The sequence below is a fragment of the Pan troglodytes genome, chromosome 23, assembly GCF_028858775.2.
Source record: "Pan troglodytes isolate AG18354 chromosome 23, NHGRI_mPanTro3-v2.0_pri, whole genome shotgun sequence".
In the NCBI taxonomy this organism is placed as follows: domain Eukaryota; kingdom Metazoa; phylum Chordata; class Mammalia; order Primates; family Hominidae; genus Pan; species Pan troglodytes.
Window position 1 is genome coordinate 31,615,195 of NC_086016.1, and position 17,265 is coordinate 31,632,459.

Sequence of the window (17,265 nt, forward strand, 5' to 3'; positions counted from 1 at the left end):
TGGAGCTTGTCTCTGGGGCAAGACCCCTTCGTTGTATAGATGGAAAAACAAGGGTGGGAGGACACAGCTTGTTCAAGGTCATTCGACCAGCAAACTGCCTAGCTGACCCCAGTGTGCAGAAGCTGGCTCGGGTGACACCCATCATTTCCCCCCACCCCACACAGGGGCCAGCTCTCTCAACTTCATGCCCAAGCCCTCCTACGGTACCCCCACTGTAGGTTCTCTGCCCCTCAAACTCAGCCCAGCTTTCTCCTGCCTGTTCAGGGGACCTTCTACCCGCTTCGCTGAGGGTCCGTCCCCTTTACTGGGGCTGGCAGCAGGGTCTCCCATCTCCTCTCTCGGGGGCCACTGCAGACTTTTTAGAGAACGCTTTGCCTCCCCCCAACCCCACCCATCCGGGGTTCCCTCTCTCCATCCTCTGCAGTGTCTCCCATACCCCCATTCAGGGTAGCCTGGCTATTCTCCCCAACTCCAGGTCCCCCTTCATCTATTCCGGGGCTGGCCGCGGAGTTTCCTGAGCGCTCTCCAAGTAGGTCCTCTAGATGTTAGGAGAACACTGTACCTCCCCCGGTCAGGGGTCTCCTGTCTCCGTTCTATGGAGGGTCCATGCTCCCATTCAGGATTGCCTTGCTCCCTCCTCTGTTCCGGGGCTGGCTGCACAGTCTCTGCACCCCCTATCCTGAAAGCCTCTCTTAACTATTTGGAAAGCCTCGTGTCCTGTCTCATACAGGGATCCCCTCATCCTAATGACTGCAATCTTCCATTGCTCCATCCCGAGGGCATCCTGCCCCTATTCCCATCAGGTTTCTCCTTGTCCTCTCCCTGTTTCAAGTCCCCTTTCTTATTCCGAACACACTCGCAGACTCTTCCGACGCGCACCCGGGGGTCCTCACTGGCCCACTCCGGGAGTCCTCTGCCCGCTTCCCCGACCTCGAGGGTCTCCTCTGACGCAGCGTCGATTCCCCTTCCCTCCTCGGTCCCCTGCCCCGCCCCTCTCACTGCGGCGGAGCCGGTCGGCCGGGGGGCCGCAGGGGAGGAGGCGGAGAGGGCGGGGCCCTCCTCCCCACCCTCTCACTGCCAAGGGGTTGGACCCGGCCGCGGCGGCTATAAAAGGGCCGGCGCCCTGGTGCTGCCGCAGTGCCTCCCGCCCCGTCCCGGCCTTGCGCACCTGCTCAGGCCATGATGAGCTTCGGCGGCGCGGACGCGCTGCTGGGCGCCCCGTTCGCGCCGCTGCATGGCGGCGGCAGCCTCCACTACGCGCTAGCCCGAAAGGGTGGCGCAGGCGGGACGCGCTCCGCCGCCGGCTCCTCCAGCGGCTTCCACTCGTGGACACGGACGTCCGTGAGCTCCGTGTCCGCCTCGCCCAGCCGCTTCCGTGGCGCAGGCGCCGCCTCAAGCACCGACTCGCTGGACACGCTGAGCAACGGGCCGGAGGGCTGCATGGTGGCGGTGGCCACCTCGCGCAGTGAGAAGGAGCAGCTGCAGGCGCTGAACGACCGCTTCGCCGGGTACATCGACAAGGTGCGGCAGCTGGAGGCGCACAACCGCAGCCTGGAGGGCGAGGCTGCGGCGCTGCGGCAGCAGCAGGCGGGCCGCTCCGCTATGGGCGAGCTGTACGAGCGCGAGGTCCGCGAGATGCGCGGCGCGGTGCTGCGCCTGGGCGCGGCGCGCGGTCAGCTACGCCTGGAGCAGGAGCACCTGCTCGAGGACATCGCGCACGTGCGCCAGCGCCTCGACGACGAGGCCCGGCAGCGAGAGGAGGCCGAGGCGGCGGCCCGCGCGCTGGCGCGCTTCGCGCAGGAGGCCGAGGCGGCGCGCGTGGACCTGCAGAAGAAGGCGCAGGCGCTGCAGGAGGAGTGCGGCTACCTGCGGCGCCACCACCAGGAAGAGGTGGGCGAGCTGCTCGGCCAGATCCAGGGCTCCGGCGCCGCGCAGGCGCAGATGCAGGCCGAGACGCGCGACGCCCTGAAGTGCGACGTGACGTCGGCGCTGCGCGAGATTCGCGCGCAGCTTGAAGGCCACGCGGTGCAGAGCACGCTGCAGTCCGAGGAGTGGTTCCGAGGTACGCAGGCGCGCGGGTGGGGGGAGGGGCGCGCGGGTGGGGGGAGGGGCGCGCGGGTGGGGGGAGGGGCGCGCGGGTGGGGGGAGGGGCGCCCCTGCTGACCCGCAGCGAACTTCTGGGCTGCGTGACCCAAGGGGGCGCTGCCGGACTGCGCGTGGAGTGGCGCGCTGCTCACCTTCCCTCTGCAAAGTGCATGCCCCTAGTTAAATCGCAGTTTTACTCTGGGTCTCTTGTGGGACGCCCCAACTCTGGGTTGTCCTTCGGTTCCCCCTTTCCAGGTTCTTTATGGCTGTACTTCAACTCTGGGCCCCCTGCTGCTCTCTACCCCAAGCTTAGGCGACCCCACTCTGAGATCCCTCCCCCGTCAAGAACAAAACAAGTTTTCTCTACAGGAAAAAAGTGGTGCAGGATTCTGGTCTGCAAGCGCTGGAGACTCTTAGCCCTTCTAAGTAGCAAGGCTTCCCCGCCAATGCTGCCATGCCCTCTCCTGCACCCCGCAAGAAACTCTATTCCTCTCACCCCTACCAGGCTCCTTCCCACTACCTGCTCAGTGCTTAACGTCCCTACCTTAAATCTTCCACGTGGGGGTGGGTCAGGACCTTTTCGCATCCTTTCTTCCTAGAGGGAACCATTACTACAGTCAGTTGTTGCCTGTGGCGGAGGTGGCTGGTGGGCCCTTTCATGTTTTAATGTCCCCTTTCTCCTTTAGGGAAGCTGGGAGCCTCCCAAGTCTGCCCCTCCCCCAACTCCTTGCAGCCCTGAGTCAGCTAGATTGCGCTGCCCTGAGGCTGTGCCCAGCAGCTGCAGGGTGACCTTGACCAACACTTGCCCTCTGTGGTTTTCATTTCTTTTTGAGTTGAAAGAGGAGGGTAGATCAACTGGGCTGCTTAATCCGGGGAGTTCCATGATGTCTCACGAAACTGTCTGTAAAACTTTGCGTTGTTTTTGAGAGAGAGGGCAGAGGCTTCAGTGATTTTCCAAAAGCATCTGTGATCGACAATAGTTGAGAATCTCCAACCACCTGGATGGTTTCTAAGTCTTTGCCAGCACTAGCAGGGAAAGCTGGGATTTTGATGCATAGCTTTTTCTGTTCCTTTTCCACTCCTCTGCAGAGCAGAACCATCCCCTCCTCCATCTCCGCAGCAAGGCCCCTCCCTGCGCAAACCTCTTTTGGGTTTGCCAGTCGTAGGGGCAGACGTCCCAGGATTGTACTGGCCCACTCAGCTGGCTTCCTTCCTCCCCACCAAGACTTGTGCCCTGAGTGCCACTATCTGGGGATTCAGGATGTTCACTTTTATGAGCTAAAGACCAGTCTCCAGACCTCCACTGCCTCTGGAAGCTTTCCTGGGAACCACGAGCGGGTTGCTGGCGGGGGCCGGGGTGTGGCTACCAATGCTCAGGGGCAATGCTCAGCTAGGTGGAGAAAGGGACGGGGGTTGGCACCCAGGCCACGGGCTCTGCACTGACCTTGGACTGTGCGCAGAAACCTGTACGGAAGGGACCATGGCTACAAGGTGACCTGATTGCTCACGGTACCCTCATGCCTCCTAAAGGTCACAAGCTCATTAACTTGTTCAGCCACAAACCTCCAGCCTCCAGCTCAGTGTTAAGCCCCATGGGCCAGGTATCACATCTGAACCACCAGCACTGCCAGGCCCTTGCTAGGGAGCTGGACCAGGCATTAGGACCAGGGTTTCCTCTGCCCTGCAGGGTTTTTGGATCCCACATTGGGGGAGACAGAGCATGATCTTTGGGGATTTGAGTCCCAGCTCTGCCACTCACTAGCTGGGTGGCCTTGGGGAGTAGTCACTTGCCTTTATCTCACAGGACAGAGCGAGTCAAGCATACAGGATGGTGTCTGGCACACGCAGTAGGTCAATCCACATGTGTCACCTTCAAAATCTGGGCATTAGGCCGGGCGTGGTGGCTCACACCTGTAATTCCAGCTCTTTGGGAGGCCGAGGTGGGCGAATCATGAGGTCAGGAGTTCAAGACCAGCCTGGCCAATGTGGCAAAACCCCATCTCTACTAAAAATACAAAAAATTAGCTGGGCGTAGTGGCAGGTGCCTGTAATCCCAGCTACTCGGGAGGCTGAGGCAGGAGAATCGCTTGAACCCAGGAGGCGGAGCTTGCAGTGAGCTGAGAGTGCGCCACTGCACTCCAGCCTGGGCGAGAGCGAGAATCCGTCTCAAAAAAAAAAAAAAAAAAAAAGAACAAAGAAAAAAATCTGGGCATTAGAACCCAGTCCAGGTGTGTCTAACCCTGTGCCCTGCTACCTTCTCCCCCAGTGAGGCTGGACCGACTGTCGGAGGCAGCCAAGGTGAACACAGACGCTATGCGCTCAGCGCAGGAGGAGATAACTGAGTACCGGCGTCAGCTGCAGGCCAGGACCACAGAGCTGGAGGCACTGAAAAGCACCAAGGACTCACTGGAGAGGCAGCGCTCTGAGCTGGAGGACCGTCATCAGGCCGACATTGCCTCCTACCAGGTGGGCAGGGGCAAGGCAGACAGCCAGACTGCCTTACCTGATTGGGTAGCCCTGGACAAGTTACTGTCCCTCACTGAGTGGGGTTGTAGTGGTTAAGACTGTGGCCCTTGGAGTCAGACATACCAGCACTTTCCAGCTGTGTGACCCTAGGAAAGTTATCTAATTCTCTGAATCTGAGTTCCTTTCCAGCCATGAAAAAAAAAAAAAAGCCTGCTTTGCAGAGCTGGAAAGATTAAAGAGATAAATATTTATTTATTTATTTATTTATTTATTTATTTATTTATTTATTTATTTTGAGATGGAGTCTCACTCTGTTGCCCAGGCTGGAGTGCAGTGGCATGATCTCAGCTCACTGCAACCTCTGCCTCCTGGGCTCAAGAGATTCTCGTGCCTCAGCCTCCCGAGTAGCAGGGACTACAGGTGCATGCCACCACACCTGGCTAACTTTTGTATTTTTAGTATTGATGGGGTTTCACCATGTTGGCCAGGCTGGTCTCAAACTCCTGGGCTCAGGCAGTCCTCCCACTTCAGCCTCCCAAAGTGCTGGGATTACAGGTGTGAGGCACCGTGCCTGGCCTAAAGAGATAGACTTTAAATGAGATTAGTGTGAACTTGCGAATGAGCTCGGCAAGGTCTTCAACATTCGAATCTTTCTAGATTTGAATCCCAGCTCTGCCACTCACAAGGTTGGTCTTGGTCGCAGTGGACATTCCGTAAACAGCAACCAGTGTCTTGGGTGGCCAGGGGAAGACCTTAGCAGATTCCTTCTTTTAAAGATAACTGGCGGCTGGGCCTAGTGGCTCATGCCTGTAATCCCAGCACTTTAGGAGGCCAAGGCGGGTGGATCACTTGAGGTCAGGAGTTTGAGACCAGCCTGGCCAACATGGTGAAACCTTGTCTCTACTAAAAAGATACAAAAATTAACTGGGCATGGTGGTGCGTGCCTGTAATCCCAGCTACTTGGGAGGCTGAGACAGGAGAATCGCTTCAACTGAACCTGGGAGATGGGGGTTACAGTGAGCCGAGATCGTGCCACTGCACCCAGCCTGGGCGACAGAGCGTCAGAGCGAGACTCTGTCTCAAGAAAATTTAAAAAAATTTAAAAAATTAGCTGGGTATGGTTGTGTGTGCCTACAGTCCTAGCTACTCAGAAGGCTGAGGCAGTCATCAGTGCCTACCAAACCCTGACTGTGTGGTGGACACTGTGGCACACTGGAGAAAGACAGGAGCAAAAGCAGGCAAGGCCCTGCTCCCACTGGGTTTTTTTTTTTTTCTTTTTTGAGACACAGTCTCACGCTGTTGCCCAAGCCAGAATGTGACAGTGAGATCATAGCTCACTAAAGTCTTGTACTCCCGGGCTCAAGTAATCCTCCTCCCTCAGCTTCCTGAGTAGCTGGGACTACAGGTGCACATCACCATGCCCAGCTAATTATTTAATTGTTTTGTAGAAATGAGGTCTCACTGTGTTGCCCAGGCTGGTCTCAAACTCCTGGGCTGAAGCGATCCTCCTTCCTCAGCCTTCCAAAATGCTGGGATTACAGGCATGAACCACCAGAGTCTCGCTATGTCTCCCAGGCTGGAGTACAGTGGTATGATCTTGGCTCACTGTAACCTCCGCCTCCTGGGTTCAAGCAATTCTCCTGTCTCAGCCTCCCAAGTAGCTGGGATTACAGGTATGTGCCACCACATCCGGCTAATTTTTGTATTTTTAGTAGAGACAAGGTTTTACCATGTTGGCCAGGCTAGTCTCAAACTCCTGAGCTCAAGTGATCCACCCTCCTCAGCTTCCCAAAGTGTTGGGAATACAGGCTTGAGCCACCACTCCCGGCCTCACTGAGCACTTTCTAAGCTCAAGATCTCTAAACGTTATCCCATTATCCTGCCAGCCAAACCAGCAGGAACAACTGTTGACATCTGATGAATTTCATTTCAGACCTTCTCCAGTCTGAGGTCACTATACAGCAGGATTTTTGCTCCAGATTGTTCCACGTCCACTAATGAGGACCCTACAGCTCTGGCAGGGTTGGGGTTGGCCCCAGTGAGCCTGGCTGGATGGGCCTGCTCTGGGGTCGCACAGCCCGCCGCAGCTTCTCTGGTACTGAGGGCCAGACACTGGCTGGCATGTGATGTGTGTCACCTCTCCTTCCCAGGAAGCCATTCAGCAGCTGGACGCTGAGCTGAGGAACACCAAGTGGGAGATGGCCGCCCAGCTGCGAGAATACCAGGACCTGCTCAATGTCAAGATGGCTCTGGATATAGAGATAGCCGCTTACAGGTGAGACGCACAGGGGCTGTCACATGGTGAAGAAAGCTTGTGTTCCTACGAGACGCTAAGCCTTGGGTTTCAAGACCCCGTTTAGGCAGCCTACCTGTCTTAGGGACAAAATTCTTTTTAAATTGCGGCAAAATAGACAAAACATACAATTTACCATTGAACCAATTTCTTTTATTTTTTATTTATTTTTTGAGACAGACTTACTGTGTTGCCCAGGTTGAAGTATGGTGGTGCGATCTCTGCCCACTGCAACCTCTCCCTCCTGGGTTCAAGCGATTCCCATGCCTCAGCCTCCTGAGTAACTGGGATTACACGTGCCTGCCACCACGCCTGGCTAATTTTTATTTTTTTTTTTAGTAGAAACAGGGTTTCACCATGTTGGCCAGGCTGGTCTCAAACTCCTGAACTCAAGCCCTCTGCCCACCTCAGCCTCCCAAAGTCCTGGGATTACAGGCGAGAGCCACCATGACTAGCCCCATTCAACAATGTTAAGTAGGCAGTTCAGTGATATTAAGTACTTTCACATTACTGTGCAGCCATAACCACTGTCTGTCTCCAGAACTGTTTTCATCATCGCAAACTGAAACTCCATACCCAAGAAACCATCATTATCATTCTCTCCTTCCTTCAGCCCCTGGCAGCCACTCTTTTACTCTGAGAGACATGAGTCTTTTTTTTTTTTTTTGAGATGGAATCTCACTCTGTTGCCCAGGCTGGAGTGCAGCAGCATTATTTCGGCTCACTGCAACCTCTGTGTCCTGGGTTCAAGTGATTCTCCTGCCTCAGCCTCCCGAGTAGCTGCGATTACAGGCACATGCCACCACACCCGGCTATTTTTTGTATTTTTAGTAGAGACTGGGTCTCACTATGTTGGCCAGGCTGGTCTCGAACTCCTGACCTCAGGTGATCCGCCTACCTCGGCCTCCCAAAGTGCTGGGATTACAGGCGTGAGCCACTGTGCCCAGCCAATGAGTCTTGAGAGTGACTTACTTTCATTCTGAAATGATTTAGACGGTGGAAGTTCCTTATCCCCTCCCCAAATCCAGCCAGCCAGAGGCCTGCTTTGAAGGGAAAAGAGGTGCTTAAGTCAGGGACCTTTCAAACTCTGTCCTTTAGAGTTTCTTAGCTCTGCAAGCATTCATTTCTTGGGGATATAAAGTGGAGATGATAATAAGGGCACCCATGTCATAGGGTTGTCAGGAAGATGAGCTAATCCCATTCCCAAGCTAATCCAGGAAGCACAGGTACCACTGGGCTGCTACAGAGGGAACCCTTAGTCAGTGGCAGCCTTGAGAAATCCAGTCTGAGGAATAAGACCGGGGGGAGCAGGGCTAGGGAGCAGGATTGATTCCCTGAGGACTTGTCCCAGTTCTGACTGGTGACCCGTGGCTTCCTACCTCTTGGCTCTCGTCTGTAATCTTGCTACTCAAAGCATGGCACATGAACCAGCGGAATTGGCATCATTCAAGAGCTTATCAGAAAGATAGTCTCTTGGTTGGGTGTAGTGACTTATGCCTGTAATCCCAGCACTTTGGGAGACCAAGGCAGACAGATTGTTTCAGTTCAGAGACCAAGCTGGGCAGTATGGCAAAACCCCATCTCTACAAAAAATACAAAAAAAAAAAAAAAAAAAAAAAGCTGGGCATGGTGGCACATGCCTTTAGTCTCAGCTACTCAGGAGGCTGACGTGGGAGGATCACCTGAGCCTGGGAGTTGGAGGCTTCAGTGAGCTATGATCGTGCCACTGCACTCCAGCCTGTCATCACAGAGTGAGACACTGTCTCAAAAATAACAACAACACAACAACAAAAGACAGATGCTCAGCCCTTCCCCAGACCTGCTGAATCAGAATCTGCATTTTGATAAGATCCCCGGTCATCTGTGTGCTGCTAAATTTGGGAAGTACTAGTCTGAGGGGTAACCCCCACACTTACTCTGAGACAAGCATTCTGCCAAGTCTTTTCCATTCATTGTCTCACTGAAACAACCCTCTGACGTAGGGACTCTAATGACCCTCTTTTTCCAGTGAGGAAATTGAGGCTCAAAGAGTTTGTGTGTCTTGGCCAAGGTCACCCATCTAGTGAGGAGCAAAGCCAAGAGGAGAAACTGCGGCCTCTACCCTATTCCTGAAACTCAAAAGATGGTAATACAGGGTGATGAGAGACACTCGCGATTCAAATGGAAGCGTTCTAAGACCTCTTAAACCCAAATTTATAAAAGTAGAATTGTGGTCGGGTGCGGTGGCTCACACCTGTAATCCCAGCACTTTGGGAGGCCTAGGCGGGTGGATCACCTGAGGTCAGGAGTTCGAGACCAGCCTGACCAATATGGTGAAACCCCCGTCTCTACTAAAAATACAAAAATTAACTGGACGTGGTGGCGTGCGCCTGTACTCCCAGCTACTCAGTAGGCTGAGACAGGAGAATTGCTTGAAGCCGGGGTAATTGCTTGAATCTGGGAGGCAGAGGTTGCAGTGAACTGAGATTGTACCACTGGACTCCAGCCTAGGTGACAGAGCAAGACTCCGTCTCAAAAAAAGGAAAAAAAAAGTGGAATTGTTTGCTCAGGCTCCCAGGGTTCTCTTGAATAATATTTTAGTTTGAGGGACAATAAATTTAACTTTTGTTAAATTTATTTAGGAGCTTTCTCTTGAGGGCCATTTTTTATGGGGCAAAAGTTGTTTTATTTCAAAAGTTTCAGGCTTAGCTGTGTTGAAGAAGACCAGTTGTTCCAGCCTGGGCAACACAGTGAGACCCTCTCAAAAACAACAACATCAACAAAAAAAGACCAGTCCCACCGGGGTACACATTCTGGGTGGTCACTGGAATGATTTGCCAAGTGACTTTCTCTAGTCTCATAATGCCCACCATTCACATTCCTGTTCCACCAAAACCCATATCATTCGATGTCAGTGACCTTCAGGATAGTCTAGGAAGAACCCAAATAGTGAATTTGCTCTGAGTTTATACTAATGTGTTCCGTGATCCATCCTGCAGAAAACTCCTGGAAGGTGAAGAGTGTCGGATTGGCTTTGGCCCAATTCCTTTCTCGCTTCCAGAAGGACTCCCCAAAATTCCCTCTGTGTCCACTCACATAAAGGTGAAAAGCGAAGAGAAGATCAAAGTGGTGGAGAAGTCTGAGAAAGAAACTGTGATTGTGGAGGAACAGACAGAGGAGACCCAAGTGACTGAAGAAGTGACTGAAGAAGAGGAGAAAGAGGCCAAAGAGGAGGAGGGCAAGGAGGAAGAAGGGGGTGAAGAAGAGGAGGCAGAAGGGGGAGAAGAAGAAACAAAGTCTCCCCCAGCAGAAGAGGCTGCATCCCCAGAGAAGGAAGCCAAGTCACCAGTAAAGGAAGAGGCAAAGTCACCGGCTGAGGCCAAGTCCCCAGAGAAGGAGGAAGCAAAATCCCCAGCTGAAGTCAAGTCCCCTGAGAAGGCCAAGTCTCCAGCAAAGGAAGAGGCAAAGTCACCGCCTGAGGCCAAGTCCCCAGAGAAGGAGGAAGCAAAATCTCCAGTTGAGGTCAAGTCCCCCGAGAAGGCCAAGTCCCCAGCAAAGGAAGAGGCAAAGTCACTGGCTGAGGCCAAGTCTCCAGAGAAGGCCAAGTCCCCAGTGAAGGAAGAAGCAAAGTCACCGGCTGAGGCCAAGTCCCCAGTGAAGGAAGAAGCAAAATCTCCAGCTGAGGTCAAGTCCCCGGAAAAGGCCAAGTCTCCAACGAAGGAGGAAGCAAAGTCCCCTGAGAAGGCCAAGTCCCCAGAGAAGGAAGAGGCCAAGTCCCCTGAGAAGGCCAAGTCCCCAGTGAAGGCAGAAGCAAAGTCCCCTGAGAAGGCCAAGTCCCCAGTGAAGGCAGAAGCAAAGTCCCCTGAGAAGGCCAAGTCCCCAGTGAAGGCAGAAGCAAAGTCCCCTGAGAAGGCCAAGTCCCCAGTGAAGGCAGAAGCAAAGTCCCCTGAGAAGGCCAAGTCCCCAGTGAAGGAAGAAGCAAAGACCCCCGAGAAGGCCAAGTCCCCAGTGAAGGAAGAAGCCAAGTCCCCAGAGAAGGCCAAGTCCCCAGTGAAGGAAGAAGCCAAGTCCCCAGAGAAGGCCAAGACTCTTGATGTGAAGTCTCCAGAAGCCAAGACTCCAGCGAAGGAGGAAGCAAGGTCCCCTGCAGACAAATCCCCTGAAAAGGCCAAAAGCCCTGTCAAGGAGGAGGTCAAGTCCCCAGAGAAGGCGAAATCTCCCCTGAAGGAGGATGCCAAGGCCCCTGAGAAGGAGATCCCAAAAAAGGAAGAGGTGAAGTCCCCAGTGAAGGAGGAGGAGAAGCCCCAGGAGGTGAAAGTCAAAGAGCCCCCAAAGAAGGCGGAGGAAGAGAAAGCCCCTGCCACACCAAAAACAGAGGAGAAGAAGGACAGCAAGAAAGAGGAGGCACCCAAGAAGGAGGCTCCAAAGCCCAAGGTGGAGGAGAAGAAGGAACCTGCTGTCGAAAAGCCCAAAGAATCCAAAGTTGAAGCCAAGAAGGAAGAGGCTGAAGATAAGAAAAAAGTCCCCACCCCAGAGAAGGAGGCTCCTGCCAAGGTGGAGGTGAAGGAAGACGCTAAACCCAAAGAAAAGACAGAGGTGGCCAAGAAGGAACCAGATGATGCCAAGGCCAAGGAACCCAGCAAACCAGCAGAGAAGAAGGAGGCAGCACCGGAGAAAAAAGACACCAAGGAGGAGAAGGCCAAGAAGCCTGAGGAGAAACCCAAGACAGAGGCCAAAGCCAAGGAAGATGACAAGACCCTCTCAAAAGAGCCTAGCAAGCCTAAGGCAGAAAAGGCTGAAAAATCCTCCAGCACAGACCAAAAAGACAGCAAGCCTCCAGAGAAGGCCACAGAAGACAAGGCCGCCAAGGGGAAGTAAGGCAGGGAGAAAGGAACATCCGGAACAGCCAAAGAAACTCAGAAGAGTCCCGGAGCTCAAGGATCGGAGTAACACAATTTTCACTTTTTCTGTCTTTATGTAAGAAGAAACTGCTTAGATGACGGGGCCTCCTTCTTCAAACAGGAATTTCTGTTAGCAATATGTTAGCAAGAGAGGGCACTCCCAGGCCCCTGCCCCCATGCCCTCCCCAGGCGATGGACAATTATGTTATGATAGCTTATGTAGCTGAATGTGATACATGCCGAATGCCACACGTAAACACTTGACTATGAAAACTGCCCCCCTCCTTTCCAAATAAGTGCATTTATTGCCTCTATGTGCAACTGACAGATGACCGCAATAATGAATGAGCAGTTAGAAATACATTATGCTTGAGATGTCTTAACCTATTCCCAAATGCCTTCTGTTTTCCAAAGGAGTGGTCAAGCCCTTGCCCAGAGCTCTCTATTCTGGAAGAGCGGTCCAGGTGGGGCCGGGCACTGGCCACTGAATTATGCCAGGGCGCACTTTCCACTGGAGTTCACTTTCAATTGCTTCTGTGCAATAAAACCAAGTGCTTATAAAATGAAAATGTTGCTGCTGTTATTCTCTTTCCCTGGGAAGGCTGGGGGCAGGGCAGGGGAGGTCTGGATGTGACACCCAAGACTGCATGGGACTGAGCAAGCATCAGTTCCCTCGTGGGTCTAGAGCGACTTGCATGGTCTCTCTAGTGCTGTTTCCTGGGCACAAACCATGTGCCAGGCAGTGTGCTAGGGGCTTTATTTTTATGATCTGTACAGGTGGCCTGGTATGTGGTTTCTCAGTGTGGACTGTGGACTGTCTTCAGCAGCATCACCTGGGAGTATTATAAAAATGCATGCTTGGCCGGGCGCGGTGGCTCACGCCTGTAATCCCAGCACTTTGGGAGGCCCAGGCGGGTGGATCACGAGGTCAGGAGATCGAGACCATCCTGGCTAACATGGTAAAACCCTGTCTCTACTAAAAATACAAAAAATTAGCTGGGCGTGGTGGTGGGCACCTGTAGTCCCAGCTACTCGGGAGGCTGAGGCAGGAGAATGGCGTGAACCTGGGAGGTGGAGCTTGCAGTGAGCGGAGATCGCGCCACTACACTCCAGCCTGGGCGACAGAGCAAGACTCCGTCTCAAAAAAATAAATAAATAAAAATGCACGCTTGCCCAGGTGTGGTGGCTCATACCTGTAATCCCAGCTTTGGGAGGCCAGGGTGGGCATATCACAAGGTTAGGAGTTCAAGACCAGCCTGGCCAACATGATGAAACCCCATCTCTACTAAAAATACAAAAATTAGCCAGACATGGTGGCGTGCGCCTGTAGTTCCAGCTATTCAGGAGGCTGAGGCAGGGGAATCACTTAAACTCGGGAGGTGGAGCTTGCAGTGAGCTGAGATCCAGCCTGGCGACAGAGTGAGACTGCGTCTCAAAAAAAAAAACAAAAAACAAACACTCCAGCAGGACATGATGGCTCATGCCAATGAGCCCAACACTTTGGGAGGCCAAAGTGGGAGGATCACTTGAGCCCAGGAGTTTGAGATCAGCCTGGGCAACGTAGACCCCATCTCTTAAAAAAAAGTTTTTTGTTTTTTGTTTTTTTTTTTTTTAATTAGCTGGAGCTGGGCATGGTGGCTTATGTCTGTAATCCTAGCACTTTGGGAGGCCAAGGCGGGTGGATCACTTGAGGTCAGGAGTTCGAGACCAGCCTGGCCAACATGGTGAAAGCCCATCTTTACTGAAAATACAAAAATTGGCTGGGCGTGGTGGCTCACGCCTGTAATCCCAGCACTTTGGGAGGCTGAGGCAGGCAGATCACTTGAGGTCAGGAGTTCGAGACCAGCCTGCCCAACATGGTGAAACCCCATCTCTACTAAAAAAACAAAAATTAGCTGGGTGTGGTGGTGCACGTCTGTAATCCCAGCTACTTGGGAGGCTGAGGCAGGAGAATCGCTTGAACCCAGAAGGGCAGAGATTGTAGTGAGCCAAGATTGTGTCACTGCACTCCAGCCTGGGTGGTAGAGAAAGACTCCATCTCAAAAAACAAAACAAAAAAGCTAACTGGGCATGGTGGCAGGCGCCTGTAATCCCAGCCACTCGGGAGGCTGAGGCATGAGAATTGCTTGAACCTGGGAGGCAGAGGTTGCGGTGAGCCGAGATTGCGCCGCTGCACTCCAGCCTGGGTGATTGATAGAGAAAAAAAAGAAAAAGAAAATAAAATTAGCTGGGTATGGGGCACACACCTGTGGTCCCAGCTACTGGGGGGCTGAGGTGGGAGGATTGTTTTAACCCAGGAGTTCAAGGCTGTAGTGAGCTATGATCACACACTGCACTCCAGTCTGGGTGAAAGGGTAAGACCTTTTCTCCAAAAAACAGAGAGAGAAGGGCTTTGATTGATTGGCTCTTGATTATCAAACATGCCCAAGGACTCTATGAAAACCTAAGCATTAATTTTCTGAGCAGTTCTGCCCTAGGGAAATCAGACAGACCTCCACAGGCCCATGCACACAGTATAGCATCTGAATATAAAACTGGGATCTAAGACCCAGGAAATTCCCATGTGTCTTGTCTGAAAAAAGTTACAGTTGGTTGAGAACCTCAAAATACTTATAATGATGACAGTACCATTTGTTGAGATAACCATGTTGTGTTTTTGTTTTTGTTTTTGAGACAGAGTCTTGCTCTGTCACCCAGGCTGGAGTGCAGTGGCGCCATCTCGGCTTATTACAACCTCCGCCTCCTGGGTTCAAGCAATTCTCCTGCTTCAGCCTCCCAAGTAGCTGGGACTACAGGCGCATGCCACCACGCCTGGCTAATTTTTGTATTCTTTAGCAGAGACGGGGTTTCGCCATGTTGGCCAGGCTGGTCTCAAAACTCCTGACCTCAGGTGATCCACCTGCCTCAGCCTCCCAAAGTGCTGGGATTACAGGTGTGAGCCACCATGTCTGGCAGAGATAATCATGTTTTTACATAAATTCTCTCCAATCCACATGGGCATTTTTCAATGTAGAGATTCTGATGCCTATTTTAATGGTGAGAAAACAGGCGAGGTGAGTTGCCCAGAGCCACACAGCTAGTAAATGATAGTGCCAGAATCTGAATCCAAAACTTAACTCCGGAGTCCATGTTTTCTGTACTACCATGCCATAGAATCCTGAGCAAGCTACATTGGTTTAATTTTGGTCATCAAATAACTGCTATGTCAGGTGTCAACTGTCCCAATTCACCTGGGATATAGGAGTTTCCCAAGATATAGGACTTTTAGTGTTAAAACCAGGAAAGTCCTGGGCAAATGGGGATGAATTGTTCCCCCTAATGTTTGGGCAGCCATTCTAGCACATTTCAGAATATTGCATATGACAAAACCTAATGGCAACATTCAAGGGCTGAAGTGAAGTCACTGGACTCAGTCACTTCTTGGCTCTCAGGTCTGTTTCCCTCAATATTGGCTTTTGTGATAGGCTTCCTCTAAAATGGCTCCAATGGCCAAGTGCCTATTATCCCAGCACTTTGGGAAGCTGAGGCAGGAGGATTGTGTGAGGCCAGGAGTTTGAATCCAGCCTGGGCAACAAAGCCCCTGTCTACCAAAAATTAAACAAACAAACTACTGGGCATGGTGGTGCATGCCTGTAGTTTTAGCTACTTGGGAGGCTGAGGCAGGAGGATTGCTTGAGCCCAGGAGTTCAAGGTTACAGTGAGCTATGATTGCTACCACTGTACTCCAGCCTGGGTGACAGAGTAAAACCCTGTCTCTAAAAGATAAATTAAAAATTAATAAAATTGTTCCCAACAATTCCCACCTCCTGTTATTCATGCTGTTTTGTAATCCCCTCCCCTTCAATGTAGGCCTGACCTAGTAATTCGTTCTAATGACTAGCATATGGCAAAGTGGTGGAATGTCATTTCCGTGAGTAGTTTACAAGAAGATTCTGGCTTCTGTTTTGCTTGCTCTCACTCTGATGGAAGCCAGCTACCATGTTGTGAGTTGCCCTAAGGAGAGGCCTACATGGTAAGGAACTGAAGGAACCCTTTGGCCAATAGCCAGTAAGGAACTGAGGTCCTAAATTCAATGAGAAACTGAATTCTACTAATAACCACATGAGTGAGAATGGAAGCAGATCCTCCCCAGTTGAGCCATCAAATGAGACTGCAGCCCCATCCAACACCCTGATTGCAGCCTTATGAGAGGCTTTAAGGAAGAGCCACCCAGCTAAGCTGTGCCTGGATAATAAATGTTTGTTGTTTGAAGTCACCAAGTTTTCGGGTAATTTGTTACACAGAAATAGATGTAACAAAGCTTCTCTTTCAGAAAGGCCTTCTCTTCATGGAGATCCTCAGCTATGATAGGCTTATATTATTCCAGGTACAGATCACAGGAAAGAGATTCTGTTCCTACCAGTTCAAATCAAAGTGTGAGAAGTGAGTCTCAGCGGAAGACTGGGTCATGCACCCATCCTGAAATTAATTACTGTGGCCAGGGAGGATGGAACACACTGACTGGACCTGCTGGGTCACATACCCAACTCTAGATCCAGGGATGGAGTCAGCCCATCTGAACCTATCTGAACCACATAAACTAGACCTGACATTTCAGAACCCAAGGATAGAGAGAATCCTAAGAGCTTCCAGAGAGAGAGAAGAAAAAGCAGGGTCAAGAATCAAATGGCACAGCCAGGAGCAGTGGCTCATGCCTGTAATCCCAGCACTTTGGGAGGCCAAGGCAGGCAGATCACGAGGTCAGGAGATCGAGACCATCCTGGCTAACACGGTGAAACCCCATCTCTACTAAAAATACAAAAAATTAGCCAGGCGTGGTGGTGGGCGCCTGTGGTCCCAGCTATTCGGGAGGCTGAGGCAGGAGAATGGCGTGAACCTGGGAGGCGGAGCTTGCAGTGAGCCGAGATCATGCCACTGCACTCCAGCCTGGGCGACAAAGCGAGACTCCGTCTCAAAACAAACAAACAAACAAAAACAGAATCAAAATGGCCCCAAACTTCTCAGCAGCAATGATGGACACTGCTTAGAAGTCTATACTGATAAATCAAGCATGAGGGTAGAAAAAGGACAATTTCAGGCTTACAAAGTCTCAAAAAATTACTTTCCATAAATTACTGGAGGACATGCTTCAACAAAAAGTGAGCATAAACCAGGAAATAGAAACTCTGGGAATACAGAAAACAGGGGCTACACAAAGATGAGAGAAGGGACTCTTTAGGTTGATGACAAAGAGAAATTGATGGACAATAGCTGTGTAGCCTCCATCCAGATTGGAGTGAGTCTGGGGGAAGAGGGGGAGTTCTGAGGCAAAAAAAAAAAAAAAACCTGACAAATTATTTGACATGAATGATCATGGGTAAAATTGAATTGAAAGTCTTTTACTGGGCCAGGTGCAGTGGCTCATGCCTGTAATCCCAACACTTTGGGAGGCTGAGGCAGGTGGATCACCTGAGGTCAGGAGTTCGAGACCAGCCTGGCCAACATGGTGAAACCCTGTCTCTACTAAAAATACAAAAATTAGCCAGGCATGGTGGTGCACAC

The 17,265-nt window shown here is 51.9% G+C and overlaps 2 protein-coding genes across 3 annotated transcripts in view; one reads left to right on the forward strand and one right to left on the reverse strand.

Moving 5' to 3' along the window:
* The window catches only part of RFPL1 (ret finger protein like 1), a 50,313-nt gene extending 48,376 nt beyond the window's left edge, over positions 1-1,937 (reverse strand). Inside the window, exon 1 of one of the 2 annotated variants that reach the window (XM_063807665.1) lies at positions 1,169-1,937. The gene's annotated coding sequence lies outside the window, so the exon portion shown is untranslated. The remainder of the gene's footprint in view (positions 1-1,168) is intronic. The other variant, XM_063807668.1, reaches the window with a different exon arrangement.
* Positions 1,177-12,293, forward strand: NEFH (neurofilament heavy chain). The gene is made up of 4 exons (XM_016938911.4): positions 1,177-2,062; positions 4,352-4,551; positions 6,702-6,826; positions 9,823-12,293. Exons 1-4 carry the CDS (start codon positions 1,180-1,182, stop codon positions 11,699-11,701), a joined length of 3,087 nt encoding a protein of 1,028 aa, XP_016794400.3. The 5' UTR covers positions 1,177-1,179; the 3' UTR covers positions 11,702-12,293.
* Positions 12,294-17,265: the final 4,972 nt, after the last annotated feature.

Excerpts from the sequence above, each read along its gene's own strand:
- NEFH (XM_016938911.4), top strand. The coding sequence starts at position 1,180 with ATGATGAGCTTCGGCGGCGCGGACGCGCTGCTGGGCGCCCCGTTCGCG. Across the intron at positions 4,552-6,701 it reads CCGACATTGCCTCCTACCAG|GAAGCCATTCAGCAGCTGGA; the intron begins GTGGGCAGGGGC and ends TCTCCTTCCCAG. Across the intron at positions 6,827-9,822 it reads ATAGAGATAGCCGCTTACAG|AAAACTCCTGGAAGGTGAAG; the intron begins GTGAGACGCACA and ends TCCATCCTGCAG.